At 43.0% G+C, this 16,907-nt stretch overlaps 1 protein-coding gene across 3 annotated transcripts in view; it reads left to right on the top strand.

Annotated features, from left to right (window-relative positions):
- The window catches only part of LOC121440635 (piezo-type mechanosensitive ion channel component 2-like), a 346,630-nt gene that overhangs the window by 244,803 nt on the left and 84,920 nt on the right, over positions 1-16,907 (top strand). For all 3 annotated transcript variants that reach the window (XM_041641417.1, XM_041641418.1, XM_041641419.1), the window contains exons 8-15: positions 139-301; positions 3,313-3,432; positions 5,583-5,621; positions 6,844-6,982; positions 9,637-9,785; positions 12,469-12,699; positions 14,515-14,638; positions 16,288-16,583. In XM_041641417.1, coding sequence (XP_041497351.1) covers positions 139-301; positions 3,313-3,432; positions 5,583-5,621; positions 6,844-6,982; positions 9,637-9,785; positions 12,469-12,699; positions 14,515-14,638; positions 16,288-16,583 — 1,261 coding nt within the window. The remainder of the gene's footprint in view (positions 1-138; positions 302-3,312; positions 3,433-5,582; positions 5,622-6,843; positions 6,983-9,636; positions 9,786-12,468; positions 12,700-14,514; positions 14,639-16,287; positions 16,584-16,907) is intronic.

Genomic DNA, 16,907 nt, shown 5'->3' on the forward strand with positions numbered 1-16,907 from the left:
TATCCAACCTTTAAATGCGTGTGAATATTAGATGTCTCCGTATATATTATGTGATTGTGCGGCTTTATATCTACTCTCAAGTGTGTAAACCTGTCATGATTGACTGCGGCTATCCACACTTTCTTTGTCTTTGAACAGGTTGTTTGGAATCAAATCCGTAATCCAAACGGACTGCTCCAGCACCTGGAAGATCATAGTGAACCCAGAGCTGTCCTGGTATCACCATGCCAACCCCATCCTCCTCCTGGTGATGTACTACACGCTGGCCACGCTGATCCGCATCTGGCTGCAAGAGCCCCTTGTAAGGACCCGGAAACGTTTCCTAATCTTATCTCCAATGTACCTGGAATCTCTGGGAGATGCGGTCGTCACTCCCAAGTAGCTATTCAGCACTATTTCAGCAGCACTGTAGTGTTTTCCACGAATTGGTATAATTCTGCAAGTACTGAGTGAGTGTAAACACTGCCCGCACAGTTGCCAGCTCCCCGTCACAGCACCAGTGTGTGTGTTGCTACAAATGGCAGCTGGTAACAATAAGGAAGGATTAATTTTTATTTGACACTCCCTAAGCCAGGAGGCAGTATGCTGGCTGCTTTTATGAGTCCTTCTTTCCACCCATTAAATAACTAAAGCATGAGTATTGTGCTTGGTGAGGGAAACGAAGTCAGAGAGATAAGCGTTCTGACGTCACACGCTTACTGGATGGTACAGATTGGATTCACGCCTAAATTTGACAGCAAAATTAGTCTTAGAGACCATACAACCCTGTATTCCAATGTTCTCTGACACCTCTGGCCTCTGAGGATTGAAGCCATCGTAGAAGTTCATCTCTCCCTGGTACCCATGACTTCCGTGGTGAGGCATGGGGATTAGGACTCTCCCCTCAAGCAGCATGGAACACTAGATTTTTCCTTATAGGTATATTAACAAGAGCTTGATACTTGGGACAGGAAGATCAATACATATGTGGTTTCCCCTTTCTTCTCTGCCCGCAATCCTTTCCTGTCTCCTAGATAGCTGTGACATCTGTTTTAAGGCAGGCAGGGAATTGGTGCTCGATAAAGGCGCCTTTCTCCTTTCCACCTCCAGGGGGCACTGCGCATGTACGCCGAACCCAGGAGGAAATGCAGCTGCATCTGAATTGCGGCTTCCCTTGGGCCTGGGAGCAGTTTTCACTTTTCTCTTTCCTGCTCTCACTCCCACTGAATGCGCTAGGACTACTACAGTTACCAGCTTCAGGAGACACATTGTGAGGGTCAGATGTATAATGGACTAACTTAAGGCCGATATGACAACAAAGAAACAAACCAAACTACAGCTCCTCCCAAATTAACTGCAGTCCTAATTAAACAATGTAAAGGAAACTGGATGAAGCACTTGCCTCCTTCTCTCCCTGGTAGAATTGCCACCTGCAGTAATTAAGACCAGGTTCTCAGGTCTCATCCTTGTTAGTTCCATTTGCATGGATGTCTTCACGTTGGGGCCCAAATAATGTAATCAAAGCAACGGATGGTTTCTGTGAGGTCAAAAGGAAGGAATCATCTTGAGTTACACCTTTTTCTCCAATTCCTTTTTTAAATGGATTATTATAATAAAACCCTTTAAGATTGTGTCGTTAGCTTCCTCCACAAACACATTAGCATGTGTATATACATATGTGTGTATATATCTATGATATATGTATATATATATATACATATACATATGTATCATCAATAAAATTTTCACACAAAACTTAAAATGTGTGAAGGGAGGAAACTGCTTTTGGAAAAACATCATGTACATTATAGAAATTAAGATCTTCGAGTTATTAAGAATTCCCAGTGTGCTTATCTCTTCCCATGGCATTCCATGTAGCCATCCAGGCAATACACTAGCTTGGTGACAGGTGTGTGTGATTCTCTGGTGTTAATGTCAAGGACCGTCTCTGGAGCTGTGAAGGCAATGGTCTGAGCTGTAGGCTCTGCAGGCAACAGTAGTGTTCAAACCAATGTCTGTGGGGCAAGTGGAACACAGCCCTGAGAATAAGTATCAAGCCTCTCAATCTGCCATTTAAATGGGCTGAGGCAGAAAAGTTTCTCGTTGAGGCCATGTGAGAAGACAAGAGACAAAACAGTAGTTTGAGAGTACTCTGGCACCTTCAGTGAAGAATGCCAGCCATCAAATGTGAGCTCTGAGGTGAAAGTCTGCCAAACCTGTTAAGAAAGGGGTGGGCAGGAAAAGGAGGAGGAGGAGAGCATATCAGGAGGTAAATATCCAAAGGATGTTCCCCGTTGCACAATGGGGTTGCTTTCCAATGAAGTCATCCTAACTTGAAAATACTCTGGTCATGAATGCGTTTAAAATGCACCTAGCCTGCTGTCAACCACAGCCTAACATGGACTGCTCAGACCACAGAGCCTGAAGTTGCAAAGACTGCATTATAATGTTACATCATTTCTTATAGCACAGGGAGTGTTAAAAGTGATCAACAGTACAGGTGCATGCATGTTCACCTCTAGCTGCAGGTTATTGTAAGTCAAAGTACCTTTCTTACTGGATTTGTTATCACTTACGATCATTGTGAAGTGAAAAATGACTAGTTTGGCTCACCACAAGTTGGGACTATGTATATGTGGCTGCTATCTGGCCCCTGGGAGGTAGGATGCTTCCCTTAGGTGCTCTGCTGCACACTGGACCCCACAATTGGGCAGTGAGCTCAAATCCACACCTTCCACTCCAAGATGAGTTACATAGCAATTCCCTCTTTACAGGAACACCTTTGCTGGAAAGCCTCCCTAGTCTGCTCAATCCTTCTGCTCCCATTACTCTGTGAGAACTCCAGACGAATCAGTCTTTACTAAATAATGAACTGGACATGTGGCATGTGTCTGTGATCCTAGCACTCTGGAGGCTGAGTCATGGGAATTGTGAGTTTAAAGCCAATCTGAGCTAGAGAGCAAACGCCTGGGTTGAAAAACGTTTTAATGGGAGATTCACTCGTGAGTGGCTTACACGGTTAACTGTGTACTCTTTTCGAAGTGCTTGCCCTAAGAACCAGCTGCATTGCTGCTTTATGGCGCAGTTTAGAATACACATGGGGAAGCCATGGGTATTTCACGTCTGTAGCATTTGAAGCTTTAGCAGAATCAGACAACAATCCATAGAGATGGTCATAAGAAAGACATGACAGTGTTTTGCCATCACTTGTAGGAGAGTGTTGATCAAAATCCCATCTACATCATACGCTCACTCTGAATACATGAGGCAAAGGGCAGGGGTCTGTGGATCTGCCTTGGGAAGCAGAGCCGCTCCCATGATTCTGTGTTTCAGGTGCAGGATGAGATGGCAAAGGAAGACGAGGGCACCCTGGACTGCAGCTCTACTCAGAACACAGCAGAAAGGAGGCGGAGCCTGTGGTATGCCACCAAGTACCCAACAGATGTGAGAAAAGTAAGGCACAGAGTAAGAACGCTCTACTTCCATTTAGTTTTCTGCATCTGTGTTCTGTTGTTGAATGTGGGGTTCAATACCAGCGGTCAGCTCACGTTGCTTCTGACTTACAGACATAATATGTCTTAGGCAGCTATTTCCAAAACCCTCTGTCAAAGCCAAACCTGGAGCTTCTAAAGGAAGTATCCAGAAGAGAACAATTTTATATATCCATCACTTTGACTGAAATACATTAATCCTACAAAGAAATCCTGATTTTTTTTAAAAAAAAATTAAAATACTTAAAACAAAGTAAGTAAATAAACTGTTAGCGCTGAGAAATGGTAACTTATACTACAGTGGAGTTGTTCTGTGTGTCAAGTAGTTGGTCATCGTGGTAAATCCACAACCATCTGGGGAAGGCCCAGCCTCTGACTGCATGTGGTTATGGGCCTCTTGGTTGTTTTTTAGGCACTGGCAGGGCAAGTGTGTTGGTTCACATAACTCCTGTAATGTGTAAGTTATATGTAATATATCACTAGTACCAGTCAGCTTGAATTCTGGCTGGCACTAGACCAAATTAAGAGCCTGTTTGCAAAGTCATCAAGATAAATATTCTTGTTCTGGATGGGCCTCTCAAGTTATTCCCAGAATTTTAGAGAACCCAGAAGGAGACCCCAGTACATTCAATGGCAGACAAGTTTCTTCAAGGCACACAGCCCTGCTCTCATTGATGGTGTCTTGTGAGGAAGGACAGCACCATCGGGCAGATGGGATGCTTCCACAGGGATGGTGGGATGCAAAGTGACACAGGTGTGGTGCGCCATGGGACAGGCATCATGCCTGAGATACCTAAGGGGTTGCCCTCGTCTCCCTGGTGTTATCATGCCTATGTCACCAAATAGTAAGAGAGAATAGCTAAACCCTGTGTAAACTAAGTCCCATGGTGTTCTGAGGGTCCCAAGACCCTGTCATGGGAGAAAAGGTCACAATTCTTCCTGGTCATATGTTGATCTCTGTGTAATGGCTAAAACGCCATGGTGCCAGACTGCAAATCAAAGCCAAAACCCCAAATATAGCAGTGATTGTAGAACCACCACCTCCAATACCTACACCAGCACCAATGCTGGGTATACACAGAAAACAAAATAAAAGTCATTTCTCCTAAGAACCTTCTTGAAGAACCAGGAACAAAAGCCAAACACGACATGAGGATAGTCCACACAGTGAACTTTGGCCCAATAAGATGACAATGACTTCAGAAATTCTTCCAGCCTGTGATGTGGTATCACAGCATCAGAGCCCAAAATGTAAAATCACACTGTTGAAATAGCTCTAGCGCAGCCTAAGTGTGTAGCGTGTATAGATTCCACTAGAGGTGCGACCACATGCTAGGCTGTCACATCCATTTATTGCTCATTGCTGACTTCCTCAGAGCCGTCTCTAGCCCGCCAAGCTTCATCCACAGCAAGCTGCCCCTTTGAAGTGGATCGCGCTTACCTTTTCTACCACATCTTTACAGCACCTAATGTTAGGTGTATAAAGATCTTTGTGCTTCCTCTGGGGCTAGTCTGCAGTGTGTGGTAGGTAGCCTGCCATCAAGTTTGTAGCTTGGGCGTGGTAACCTATGCCCTGTGGCGTGGGAATGGAACAGGCTGTGCCGTTGAGGTTAGTGTCATTAAGGTATCACACAGAAGTGAGGTTACCTCATGATGCAGTCCTCACAAGATGCCCAGGCATGGAGCAGCACATGCCTGTGTTCATTTTCTTTGATATTAACTTTGAATTACATGCCTTTTAAACATTCTGCATGACAGAGCAGGCCTTCTGAATAGCATGCCATGTACAAAATCTGGGCAAAGTCCTGCTGAGAAGTACAGAGTGTTCTAGAGTCACGGTAGGTCAAGGATCACTGTGTCCATAAAAGTGTTTATAATCTCACAGCTTATGATGGCTTGTTTGCATAACTGAACATCAGAGTTGGGAAATGGTTACGATAAGCGATGACATCCAGATCAGTGGTCTGCTGTGTTTTGCATGGCCCTTCTAACATACTAGCGTCCTGCTAGTGAGAAGTTGGGTTTCCATCTAAAAACATGTACAAATGAAGATATGCTTTCAACTGCTTTTAGCTTACCAATTAACACGCTGTCCCGCCTTGCCTTTTGCAGCTTTTATCCATGACCCAAGATGACTACAAACCATCTGATGTTAGTATATCCTTAGAATTGTCATTTATGCTTATGTAAGTGACTTCGAAGTGGCAAGTGGAGTTAGAGCCTTTAATTATATTTGAGCTACCTGTAAATTTCCATAAACTTTTCCATTTTTTTTTCCAAAAGCCATATCGGATTTATTACTCTAAAAATTCTGACGCATGTGATATGATAGACTGATTATAATATACAAAACATATTTATACTTCGAAAAATCCCTATTTGGAGCATTGTTGTTTTGTGTGTATGCATGTGTGTGTGCATATGTGTACCTGTTTGTGTATATGGGAGTGCACACATATGTGTAGGTGCATATGTGTGTGTGGGTAAATGTGCATGTGTGTGTATGAGTAGGAAAGCCAGAGGACAACCTTGGGTGCCATTCCCCCATGAGAAGCTGTTGTTTTCTAAAGCAGTGTCTCTCACTGACCTGGACCTTTCTTTAGTCTCTGCCAACTGGTCAGTGAGCTTTTTTGTCTCCCTAGCTCTGACACTACAAGGACATTCTACCGTGCCTGGCTTTCTTTGCATAGATTGTGGAATCAAATGCAGGTTCCTGTTCTTCACAAGCAGGCACCGTACTGACCAAGTTATCATCCCTAGCCCTATTGACCTGCCTGTCTTTAAAACATCCCCATCCCTAGTTGCGCTAATTAGTACATAAACGGGAGGTATTGCCTATCTGTATATTTATACTTACCTCAAATACATAATCTAGAGAAATGGGAGGAAAAGAATGCCCAAGTATTTGCACTTAATGTACCGTAGCCTTGCAGCTGGAATGTCTCACCCGAGACCTGAAGAACATTTGCTTAGCCCTCTGCAAAGCGAGTGGGGTCTGGAACAAGACAAGGGTGGAGACCTGGGGAAGGTATGGAGGACCACATAGCCAGATGGCTGGAAGACTGCCATAGAGAGAGTAGACCCCCCGTCAGGGAGGGCTCCACAAGCCCCTTACAGAAGTTTGCATTATAGTGAGATCACAGACTGTCCCATGGTTTTTGGCAGAAGGGCAGAAAGATCGGGGATGCATTTTACTCTGACTAGTCTGTGGAGCACACAGGGTCCATCTTGATAAAAATATTTGGAGATTTATTAAATGGTCCAGCCTCTAATCAGCTTTTCATCCTGGGTTATGCATGGAGGAAGGCAGAGGAGTGACGGCAGAGAGGCCAGAGGGTAATCACTGCTGTCCTCTTTCCTGCTCCTCCTGCAGGGCTTGCTGGTGACGGTGAACGGCAACCCTGTGGACTACCACACCATCCACCCCAGCCTGCCCCTAGAGAATGGTCCTGCCAAGACTGACCTGTATACTACTCCCCAGTACCGATGGGAGCCCTCGGAGGAGTCCTCAGGTAACAGCCTCGCTCAGGCCTGGCTCCACTCTCTGTCATTCATAACATTGCTGCCACTTCCTGTTGTTTCCTGTGTAATTTGGTTTCTCTGCTTTCCTGCAGCCTCTGTTTTTAAGCAGAGAGATTGCCATCCATGACCTGTAACATTAAGCCTGTTCTCTGAGTGCTCTGTTTATACCAGAATGCTTTGATTCACGTTTGACTCTTGCACACGAAATAAGTGGCAGGAGGGATGGGGGACCTTGAAAAATAAAATGTGAGAAGAAAAAGATTTCGAGCCTGCTAACTTTTGTGAAATAGGTTCTTGCTGTGCAGCCCTGCCTGGCCTGCAAAGAGATGGGGCTGGCTTCAGACTTACAGTAATTCCCTTGCCTGCATTTGCCAAGTGCTGTGATTGCAAACATGAGCAACTTCACCTGGCAACATGTTAACTTTTTATGGCATTCAACCTATGTGTAAGTGTTTTATACACACACACACACACACACACCTACATACATACGTGTGTGTATGTGTGTGTGTGTGTGTATGTGTGTGTTTGTGTGTTTATCTATCCGTATGCTGGTTTTTCTATTAGCTAATATGAAGGCCGAAAGTTTTTCTAGTTAATCTTTTAGAAATTTTTTTTTAAAGAGGATGCTTTTTTAACTGCACTAAAAATAATAGAAGGCTGGACGATTTACCCCCACCGCTGGTGAAGGGAGCCATAGCATAAAACAGAGAGCCTCAGAACATTGGCACAGTACCTAGTAACAGACACTTTTAAAGGTAGGGGGCAGAGGAAGGGAAAAAAATTGCCGACAGCAGTGAGAGGAAGGAGAAAACGGGGAAAACAACCCTTCTTATTATCCACCAGCGCAGTGGTAAGAGGCCATTCAGAGACAAACCCTGCTCTTTTGGCCACAGATGCTCTCCCTAGCAACCCAGACAAAGTGTCGTGGAACTTCATGCTGAAACCCGGGCAGCAGAATATCTCTAGACTGCAGAGAAGAACTTTTAAATCCAAACCATACAGTATTCAGAACTGGAGATACCTGGTCAGAATCGGAGTCTCTCGAGGGATACAAACTCAGGTTCAGGAGCATGTGACTGACCTTAGGAAGGACCAAACAGGGGAGGGGCTGACACTGAAGGTTAGACCTGTGAAGGTCCAGTCAGAGAAGTGACTGCCGTCCATGCCACATACTCATTCACACACACACACACACACACACACACACACACATGCACACACACATATATACACACACACCATACCAAGGTCTTAGCATGCTGGTAAATCTCAGATCCATTTGATTTTGCTTTTATTGTTGGGCATGATTCATGAATTTTTCTTTAAACTTTAGTCTCATCCAGCTGTAATGTTGCAGAATCTAAAGACACTGGATTACTGCCCCCAAAGCCTGACTGCAGCCCATGCAGAAGAAACTGAGCAATCACTGTTCTGTGAATGGTTTGTTCTGCCTCACGTGGTGTAGCTGTTATACCTTATTAAAAGTCAAAAGGAGCATCTTGCTGATGTAGATCAATATCCAGTACTACACAGTCTCTCTGGGTCAGGTATCTAGTGTCACAAGGCCGGATCCGCTGGCTTAAGGTCCATCATCTGGTCTGGTCATTCTTAAGGCTGAGGCTACCTTCTCATCTTGACTGGGCTTGACTGGGGCAGAATCTTCCTCTAATCCTGAGAGCTGCTGCTGACCTGAGATTTGCCAACTGATGGCCAGCTGGACATATCATGTCCTAGCTGCCTCGGTCCCTCCATTGAGAAGGGACAACACTGTAGCTGGTTTCTCTCTAAAAGCAAGACAGTAGTTGGTCGAGAGAAGATTCCAGAAGTGAAAGCCACATTCCTTTCAAACTGAATCTGGTTGGGCTGAGAATGTAGCTCAGTGGCAGACATTTACCTAGCTTACATTGAGCCTTAGGTCCATTCCCCAACACCAAAACAAACAAAACAGAAAACCTGAATTCTGGAAGTGACAGTCCATCTCTTCTAGGGAGTTCTATTCAAGGGGCAGGATAGACAGTCAAGAATACCAGAGGATGGAATCTGAGATCATCTTAGAGGGATCTCTCTCTACGTCCTTCAGTGGAACATTCCTTCTCAGCACTGCGGGGCCCTGATCTCCATTAAGCAGAACTCATTGCATCTGTTTCTCTTCTAGAGGCCGTATTAGTTGGAAACACTTCCTAGCTCAGAAGACTCTGGCCAAACCACACACATGATGTAGTGTGGAGGATGACATTGTGACAGATGTCAACTGTAAACAGAGACTGCTTTTCACTTCCCAGCCACCCCAACCCAAATAATCACACAAAAACTATGTTAATGGCAACACTCTTTGGCCAGTGGCTCAAGCATATTCCTAGCTAGCTCTTATATCTTAACTTATTTCTATTATTTTATATTTTACCATGATGCTCATGGTTTGTTACCCCTTGCTTCTTGGGCAGCTACATGGCGTCTGGTTGACTCCACCTTCTTTCCTCCTAAAGGAGGATTTTCCACCTTGCTATATTCTGCACTGCCATAGGCTACAGCAACTTTTTAATTAACCAATAGTAATAAAACATATTCATAGCCTACAGAGGGGACCTCACATCAGTCAACTACATGTATACATAGTCATATGAAGTGTTTGTCTATATAGAAAAGAAAGAGGAAGATGAGGACAAGAAAGAAGGCTCCGAGGGGGAAGGGAGCCAGGAGGAAAAGAGGAGCGTGAGAATTCATGCCATGGTCACAGTGTTCCAGTTCATCATGAAGCAAAGTTACATCTGTGCCCTCATCGCTATGATGGTAAGTACTTCAGTGGCCTACAAGGCACAGTAGGTACAGACCCCAAGCTTCTCGCCAGGGTAGGGGCATCAGTCTCCCCTAAACCATGACAGATATTTCGGGATATATTAATTTTTCATGGGATCTTTTTATGTTATAGATTTCAAAATTATATCATCTTCACATATCTTCTTTTCAAATGTTAATATGTTTGTCTCAAATTAGCTTATCAGGTTCAACTGGCTCCTGTTTTGCAAACTTAAGAGGGCACAGGGGGTAGTGTTTTAGAAGCTATTAAGGGTATTTAAGGCTGATGTGAGCTGCTTTTATTTCTCTCATAGAAGGGAGTTGCCACACGATTTGGTGAAAATTTGTCCATTATTTGCTATGATCACATTCTTACTGGGACAAGCACCCAGCCATCGTGGTTCCCAAGAGCTCCTTTCCATTTATGCATACCTCAGCTCACCCCACCCTAAAATCTCCACCTCCACCTCCAGCTTCAAAGTGGAAGATAAAGGATGCTCTAATGCCCTCCTTCCCTTAAAACAACTGTCTTACAAGAGAGGATTTGTTTTAAGAAGCATATTATCCTTATTTAAAGTGTAATTCCTCCAAATCCTGTGGTCAGTGGTGAGGGTCTGTATTACTGATGATGGTGGCAAGAGTTGTCAGGGTCGGGGGCAGAGAGGGAACAGAGAGAGAGAGAGAGAGAGAGAGAGAGAGAGAGAGAGGGAGAGGGAGAGGGAGAGGGAGAGGGAGAGGGAGAGGGAGAGGGAGAGGGAGAGGGAGAGGGAGAGAGAGAGATTGGGGCATGGCTCCAGGTGTGGGTAGACCACAGGCAGAAAGATTGATTGCTCTAGCCTGCCTGGGATGCAGAGTGGAAGCCCCTGAGTAGAGATGGTGGCAGTGCTGGGGAGAAAGTTCATTGGCAGAAGGCTGCCCCAGTTCTTGGACACTTTAGTCAGATGCCCAGTTTAGGTACTTCCTACATGAACTTGCGTGTAAGTCAGTATCAGATTCTAGCAAGGATACTGCCACATGTGGCTGGAAGGAATTAAAAAAAAAAACCAAAAAACAAAAACAACAACAATTCTTCTAAATTAAAGATTTTCGCGGAATATTCCCACTATATTGATTAAATATGGAGAGAGTGGACAACTTGTCTTGTTCCTGATTTTAGGGGAATTTCTTTGAGTTTCTCTCCACTTAATTTGATGTTGGCAGTTGGCTTGCTGCATATTGCTTTTTTTTTTTATCTTTAGCTATGTCCTTCGTATCCCTGATCTTTCCAAGACTTTTATCATGAAGGGGTGTTGGATTTTGTTAAAGGCTTTTTCAACATCTAATGAGAGGATCATGTCATTTTATTCATTTTGTTTATATGGTGGATTACTCTTCAACTGGACTTTGGGAGCTCAGTCCAGTGCTCCAATGCGGGTCTCTGCCTCTGTTTCCATCAGCTGCTGGATGAAGGTTCTATGGTGTTATTTAAGATATTCATCAGTCTAACTACAGGGCAAGGCCAGTTCTGGCACCCTCTCCTCTATTGCTTAGGGTCTTAGCTGGGGTCATCCTTGTAGATTCCTGGGAATTTCTATAGAGCCAGGTTTCTTACTAGCCCCATAATGGTTCCCTCAGTCAAAATATCTCTTTTTTGTTCTCCTTCTCTGTCCTTCCTCCATCTCGACTAGAGAAATACTGTTTCTAAAGAATAATGTCATGAAAATAATCCAGACAGTAGTAGCCATCATACTAAAATAACTTAAATAAAAACAGGTTTTATCCCTAATTTATTCTAAACAATAAAATAACATTCACTTATAAAGCAATTTGTGCTTTATTTCAAATTGTTGAGAGGAGATGTGTGTCCTGTTTGGGCTTCATTTCTGTTCATTCTTGTCTGGCTTCCAGAGTCAAAACAAACTGTTAATACCTCCAGGGCTAGAGGATTATTTTGGTAATTCCTGGTGTTTAGGAATTGGATTGACTTCAGTTAGCCTTAGCCATATCCAGAACACCTTTCAAAGGGCCTTTTCATGGAAGAGTGCAGAGTGAGAGAGTCCGGAATCAGGTGGCAGGTTTCCGGGCATTGATAATATTCATGAGTCTGATTGGCAGTTGCTCTGCCAGCTGGCACTGAGATAACACCCCTAAATCTGTGAGAACTTTGTGGCAACAAGAAAAATGCATCATTTGCCCATAGGATCTCACCACGATTTTGACCTTATAGGACAAAAACTGAGGTCAGTCTTTGTCAACTTGCCCCTGCTGTTCACTGTTTAGATACCTAACATGCAGTTTTTTTCAAGTAAAATGTCTAGTTTCTATAATGTATGCCTACTTGACATGAATGTTTAATCTCAACTTCAGGTCGTCAGAATTCCCATTTCTCACCCACTCGTTCATGAACTTTTAATTACCAACTCCACATTACTGGGGAAAGTAAAGTTGCTTTCATACCGCAAAGTAGGGTAAAGATGAAGAGATTTGGGCTAAAAGGACTTAGACTGCCCTAAGAGAAGCACAAAGCTAATGTCATATTCAGCCCTCTCTCCACCTCTCCTCCCTTCCCTGTGCCACAGGCTGGAATCTCTCTATTCTCCCTTCATCTAAATGCCAGTACCTTTTCTGTGTAGAGAACTTTGAACTCCCCATAGTTTTGTATACTGACAGCTGTCCTTTGTCCCCCATGGCTCTGCAGGCCTGGAGCATCACCTACCACAGCTGGCTGACGTTCGTGCTGTTGATTTGGTCATGCACCCTTTGGATGATACGCAACAGGAGGAAATACGCCATGATCAGCTCGCCTTTCATGGTTGTCTATGCAAACCTGCTGCTGGTATTGCAGTACATCTGGAGCTTTGAACTTCCCGAAATTAAGAAGGTCCCAGGATTTCTAGAAAAGAAAGAGCCAGGGGAGCTTGCTTCAAAGGTAAATGAATGAAGAGACAGGAAAGAAAGATCAGCAATAGTGATCATAGTCACCGCAAACAAATTTTCACAAAAGTAGCCTCTAAATGATTTGGGAATAAAAATCGGGGAGATCCAGACACCTTTCTTTTTATTCAGAACTGGAAAATAGCCCCAATGATCTCCCCATTATCCTACCATCTCTGGTCCTGTTTTGCTTTTCATTTTGTGACTGGGCCCTACCATTGCCCAGTTTGAGCTGAACTCACTCAGGAGGGCAGACAAGGCTTGAACTGACAATCCCTCTTCAGCCTCCTGCGTGGCTGGGAGCAAAAGCCCATGTAGTTGACTGGCACAGCATGGATGACCACATGCTTTTAGTTTTGACTTAGAAATGACAGCCTTTCTATTAAACAGTTATAGTCGTTATGCATAGCAGTGCAACTCAGCATCTCCCAAGTTTATTAGTAAATTTAGTAATTTACTAATTAGTAAATTAGCATCAGCTGTTCTTCTCCCAGTTTCTCCTGCATCGGTAGATATGGAAATAGGATGATACAATGTGAAATCGAAAATGCAACATAAACTATTCGGAGAAATTAGAGAATTGTTTGACAGGTTAGCAGTTTGTAAAATTCAGCTTCTTTGCATATGCCACTAGAGGTAATGACTAATTGTGGATGATATTTCCCTATTTATGGTCTATGAGCATTCTAGCAGCAGAAATGATAACATTTGCATTTTGTGGTTTTTGTCATCCTGACTTCACCTGCAGTAAAAACTTGCAATCATTTCACTGCTTTTATATTTTTTTGAATCATTTTAATGGTTTTGATTTCAGAACATTAAATATCATAGCTTACTACTATCTGTTTTACACACAAAGTCCAAACATGCATTCCCTACATGTTGATGACATTAAGACAATAAAAAACAATCTTCACATATATTAAATAAACTTCAAATTGTTTTCATCACTAGACATATAGGAAACTACTTATCTTCAAAAGCCACAGTCATATAATGTGAGACAGTCTCTTCCTGGAAGCTACCATTTACGGTGTCCAGGCATCAGGTATCTCCCATACATTTATTTAGTGACTAGGCTAAGCAGAAGATGGGTCCTCAGGGCAGACTGAATGCCAAGGCCAGACATGGTGGCAAATGTCTAATCCCAGCACTTGGAAGGCAGAGACAGGTGGATCTCTGTGAGTTTGAGGCCAACCTGGTCTACAAAGCAAGTACCAGGATAGCCAGAGCTGTTTCACAGATAAACCCTTTCTTAAAAAAAAAGAAAAGAAAAGAAAGAAAGAAAGGTGAATGCCATGGCCCTCTATTTAGCAGATCATGAAAATTTCATTCATCAGAGCAGTATGCATTTCGTAATTCTCTCTACTTAAATGTCCACATTATGTAGGTAAGCACAGACAAAAAGTAAATTAATCATTGGCTAGAACTGATATATGAAATAAGGGAATGACAGAAATTGTGCTGCTTTGGGAGGCAATGAAAAGACGTCAAAATAGATTGCAGTAATGGTTGTGCGACCTTGGAAGTGGACTGAAACCCACTAAGCAGACAGACGAACTCTCTCAGGGCCTGGCTGTCAGGAGGAAGTCCGTCTCTAACACTGACCTTGCAGGAGTCTAGTTGCTGGTGTTGGTTTCCTGTTAACTTGAAATTGTTCATCTTCTCAGTGCCTTGAACAGTGTTCCACATGATCATAGCATGTGAGTGACGCTCATGTGCAGAAAGATGTGTGCACTGTGCCCCCGCAGCCACAGGGAGAACGCACTGCCGACATTGCTGAGCCCCCGCCTCCCTGTTCTGCTTTCAGATTCTCTTCACCATCACATTTTGGCTGCTTCTGAGGCAGCACCTCACAGAGCAAAAGGCCCTTCAGGAAAAAGAAGCGCTTCTGTCTGAAGTCAAAATTGGAGGTCAAGAACTTGAGGAGAGGGGTAAGTGGGGGACTGGGCTGATGGGGGACTGGCTGCTCTTCTAGAGGGCACAGGTTCGAATCCCAGCACCATGGGGTAGCTCACAAACATGGCAACTACAGCTCCAGGAAACTGAATGCCTCATCTGACCTCTACAGACAGAAGGAAACATTTAGGGTGCACACGTGGGCCCAAAGGAAGTACGTGTGTTGTTTGACTTTCAAGAGGTGACTCCTAATGGAAGACAACACTAAATATCAGAGAAAATTTCTCTGAAGACATACTTCTAGTGAGAATTGGAACCAATAAATTAACTTAAATCTTTGGATTTAAATTTTTGGCTTTTTAAAGATAGGAAAAAAAAAGAAGCAGATGCAGGGAACAAGGGAGGGGTAGTGATTTATTGACGTGTCTTTAGCTTTAGTCTTTCTGTACAGATAGACAAGTCAATGAGAACTTGCTTTCTAATTCCCCAGGCAGGTGACTAAGTATGTTTATTATTTATAAAATGGGTTAGATAATATTAAAGAGATATGGGGACTGGGAAGATGGCTCAGTGGTTAAAAATACATTCGGCTTGTGCAGAGGATGTGGGTTCAATTCCCAGCACCCACATTAGTCAACGCTCTTGGGGATCTGCTGCCCTCTTCTGGCCTCTACCAGCATCTGCTTTCATGCGCACATATCCTCTTCTGTCATATTCAAACCAATTAAAAAATAAACTAAATTTTTTAAAGAAGAAGTTAAGTAGCACTATGTGAAGTTAAGTAGCGTCAGTACTAAGAGAAGCTGGGCTGGCAACCCTAATGCAGTAAACCATGCGCATATACACACACACACACACACACACACACACACACAACAGCACAGACCAGTGAATATTGTTTGTTTAGTTGTTATTAAACCCAACTTTGATTCTTATTTCAGAAACAGTACTCTCTAAGATTTAAACGTGGCCTATCTGAGTTTTAATGTCTATTCATTGCAATGATTAACTCCTCAGTTTTAGTAAAGAATGGTTAATTTAGCATAAACAATCTAACCCCCATTTCAGTTTTACTCCCCTCACTCTGGGAAACCACTGGTTTCTTGAATAAATTATTCAAATGTAGGTAGCTTTAAAAAGATAGTGAAGGTAACTTTGACGCAATTTCCTAGATAGCAGCATAGTTTAAATGAAGATGAAATTTTCCTATCATACCAAGCTGTTAAATTATTTTAGGCTTATCTTAATAATAATTACAATTTAAACTTGAAGTAAATTGTATTTGGCCTTAACTCTTTTGCTTTTAGTTAGTTAAGTCTTTGGGTTAAGACAGCTAGCATCGGTTGCATTCTTACCCCGCTTATGTTGCTGTCTATTGTCATGAAACAAATAGAATCAGAAATGGCCTTATAGTGTGATGTTGACTATTGTTACACTTCATCTTTCCACTGTCTGACCCTCAACACTGAAAATGTCAAAAGGGCTACAGAGAGATTAGCATACAATACTCTTTTCTGTACTCCATTTTAGGAAAGTTATAAAAACTATCAATTAGTTGTCTTATATTTTAGAGCCATCTAAAGTCATTTAATAACTCAGAAAACACATGCTTCCATGACCCCATACACCACCCGGAGCCAAAGCATGGCTGTAGCCAGGACTAAAGGCATGGTCTTCTATTTAGACGATGAGGAACTCCAAGATATACAAGTGGAAGGAGAGGCCCCAGAGAAGGCAGAAGGGGAAGAGGAAATAAAGGAAGAACGGCATGAGCTAAAAAAGGACGAGGAGGAGGAAGTGGAAGAAGATGATGACCAGGACATCATGAAGGTGCTAGGCAATCTGGTGGTGGCCCTGTTCACTAAATACTGGATCTACGTGTGCGGGGGCATGTTCTTTTTCGTCAGCTTTGAAGGGAAAATCGTCATGTACAAAATCATCTACATGGTGCTGTTCCTGTTCTGTGTGGCCTTGTACCAGGTAGGTCAACATTATGTGCCCAAGGTTTTAGTTCTCACACGTGATCTGTGAGTAGAGGTGAGTTCTCTCTTAAAGATAACCATATTCTAGAAAATGATGACACTCAGAATCCTGAAGTCAAGAATGACTTAGAATCAATGGATTCTCTCACTTTTTTAAAAAATTTCTATTTGATCAGTGTTCATAGCCTTTGTCCCACAGCAATATATTTAAAATAATCTTTTAGGTATTTAAGTATATCAATCCTTTGTTCTGTAGCTGATAGTTCAAACCCTTGAGTAATATTTATTAACTTTATGGAAGAGAACTAGCAGAAAAAATAAC

The sequence above is a fragment of the Microtus oregoni genome, unplaced genomic scaffold (assembly GCF_018167655.1).
Source record: "Microtus oregoni isolate MIOR12 unplaced genomic scaffold, Mior012 000069F_ref0000032, whole genome shotgun sequence".
In the NCBI taxonomy this organism is placed as follows: domain Eukaryota; kingdom Metazoa; phylum Chordata; class Mammalia; order Rodentia; family Cricetidae; genus Microtus; species Microtus oregoni.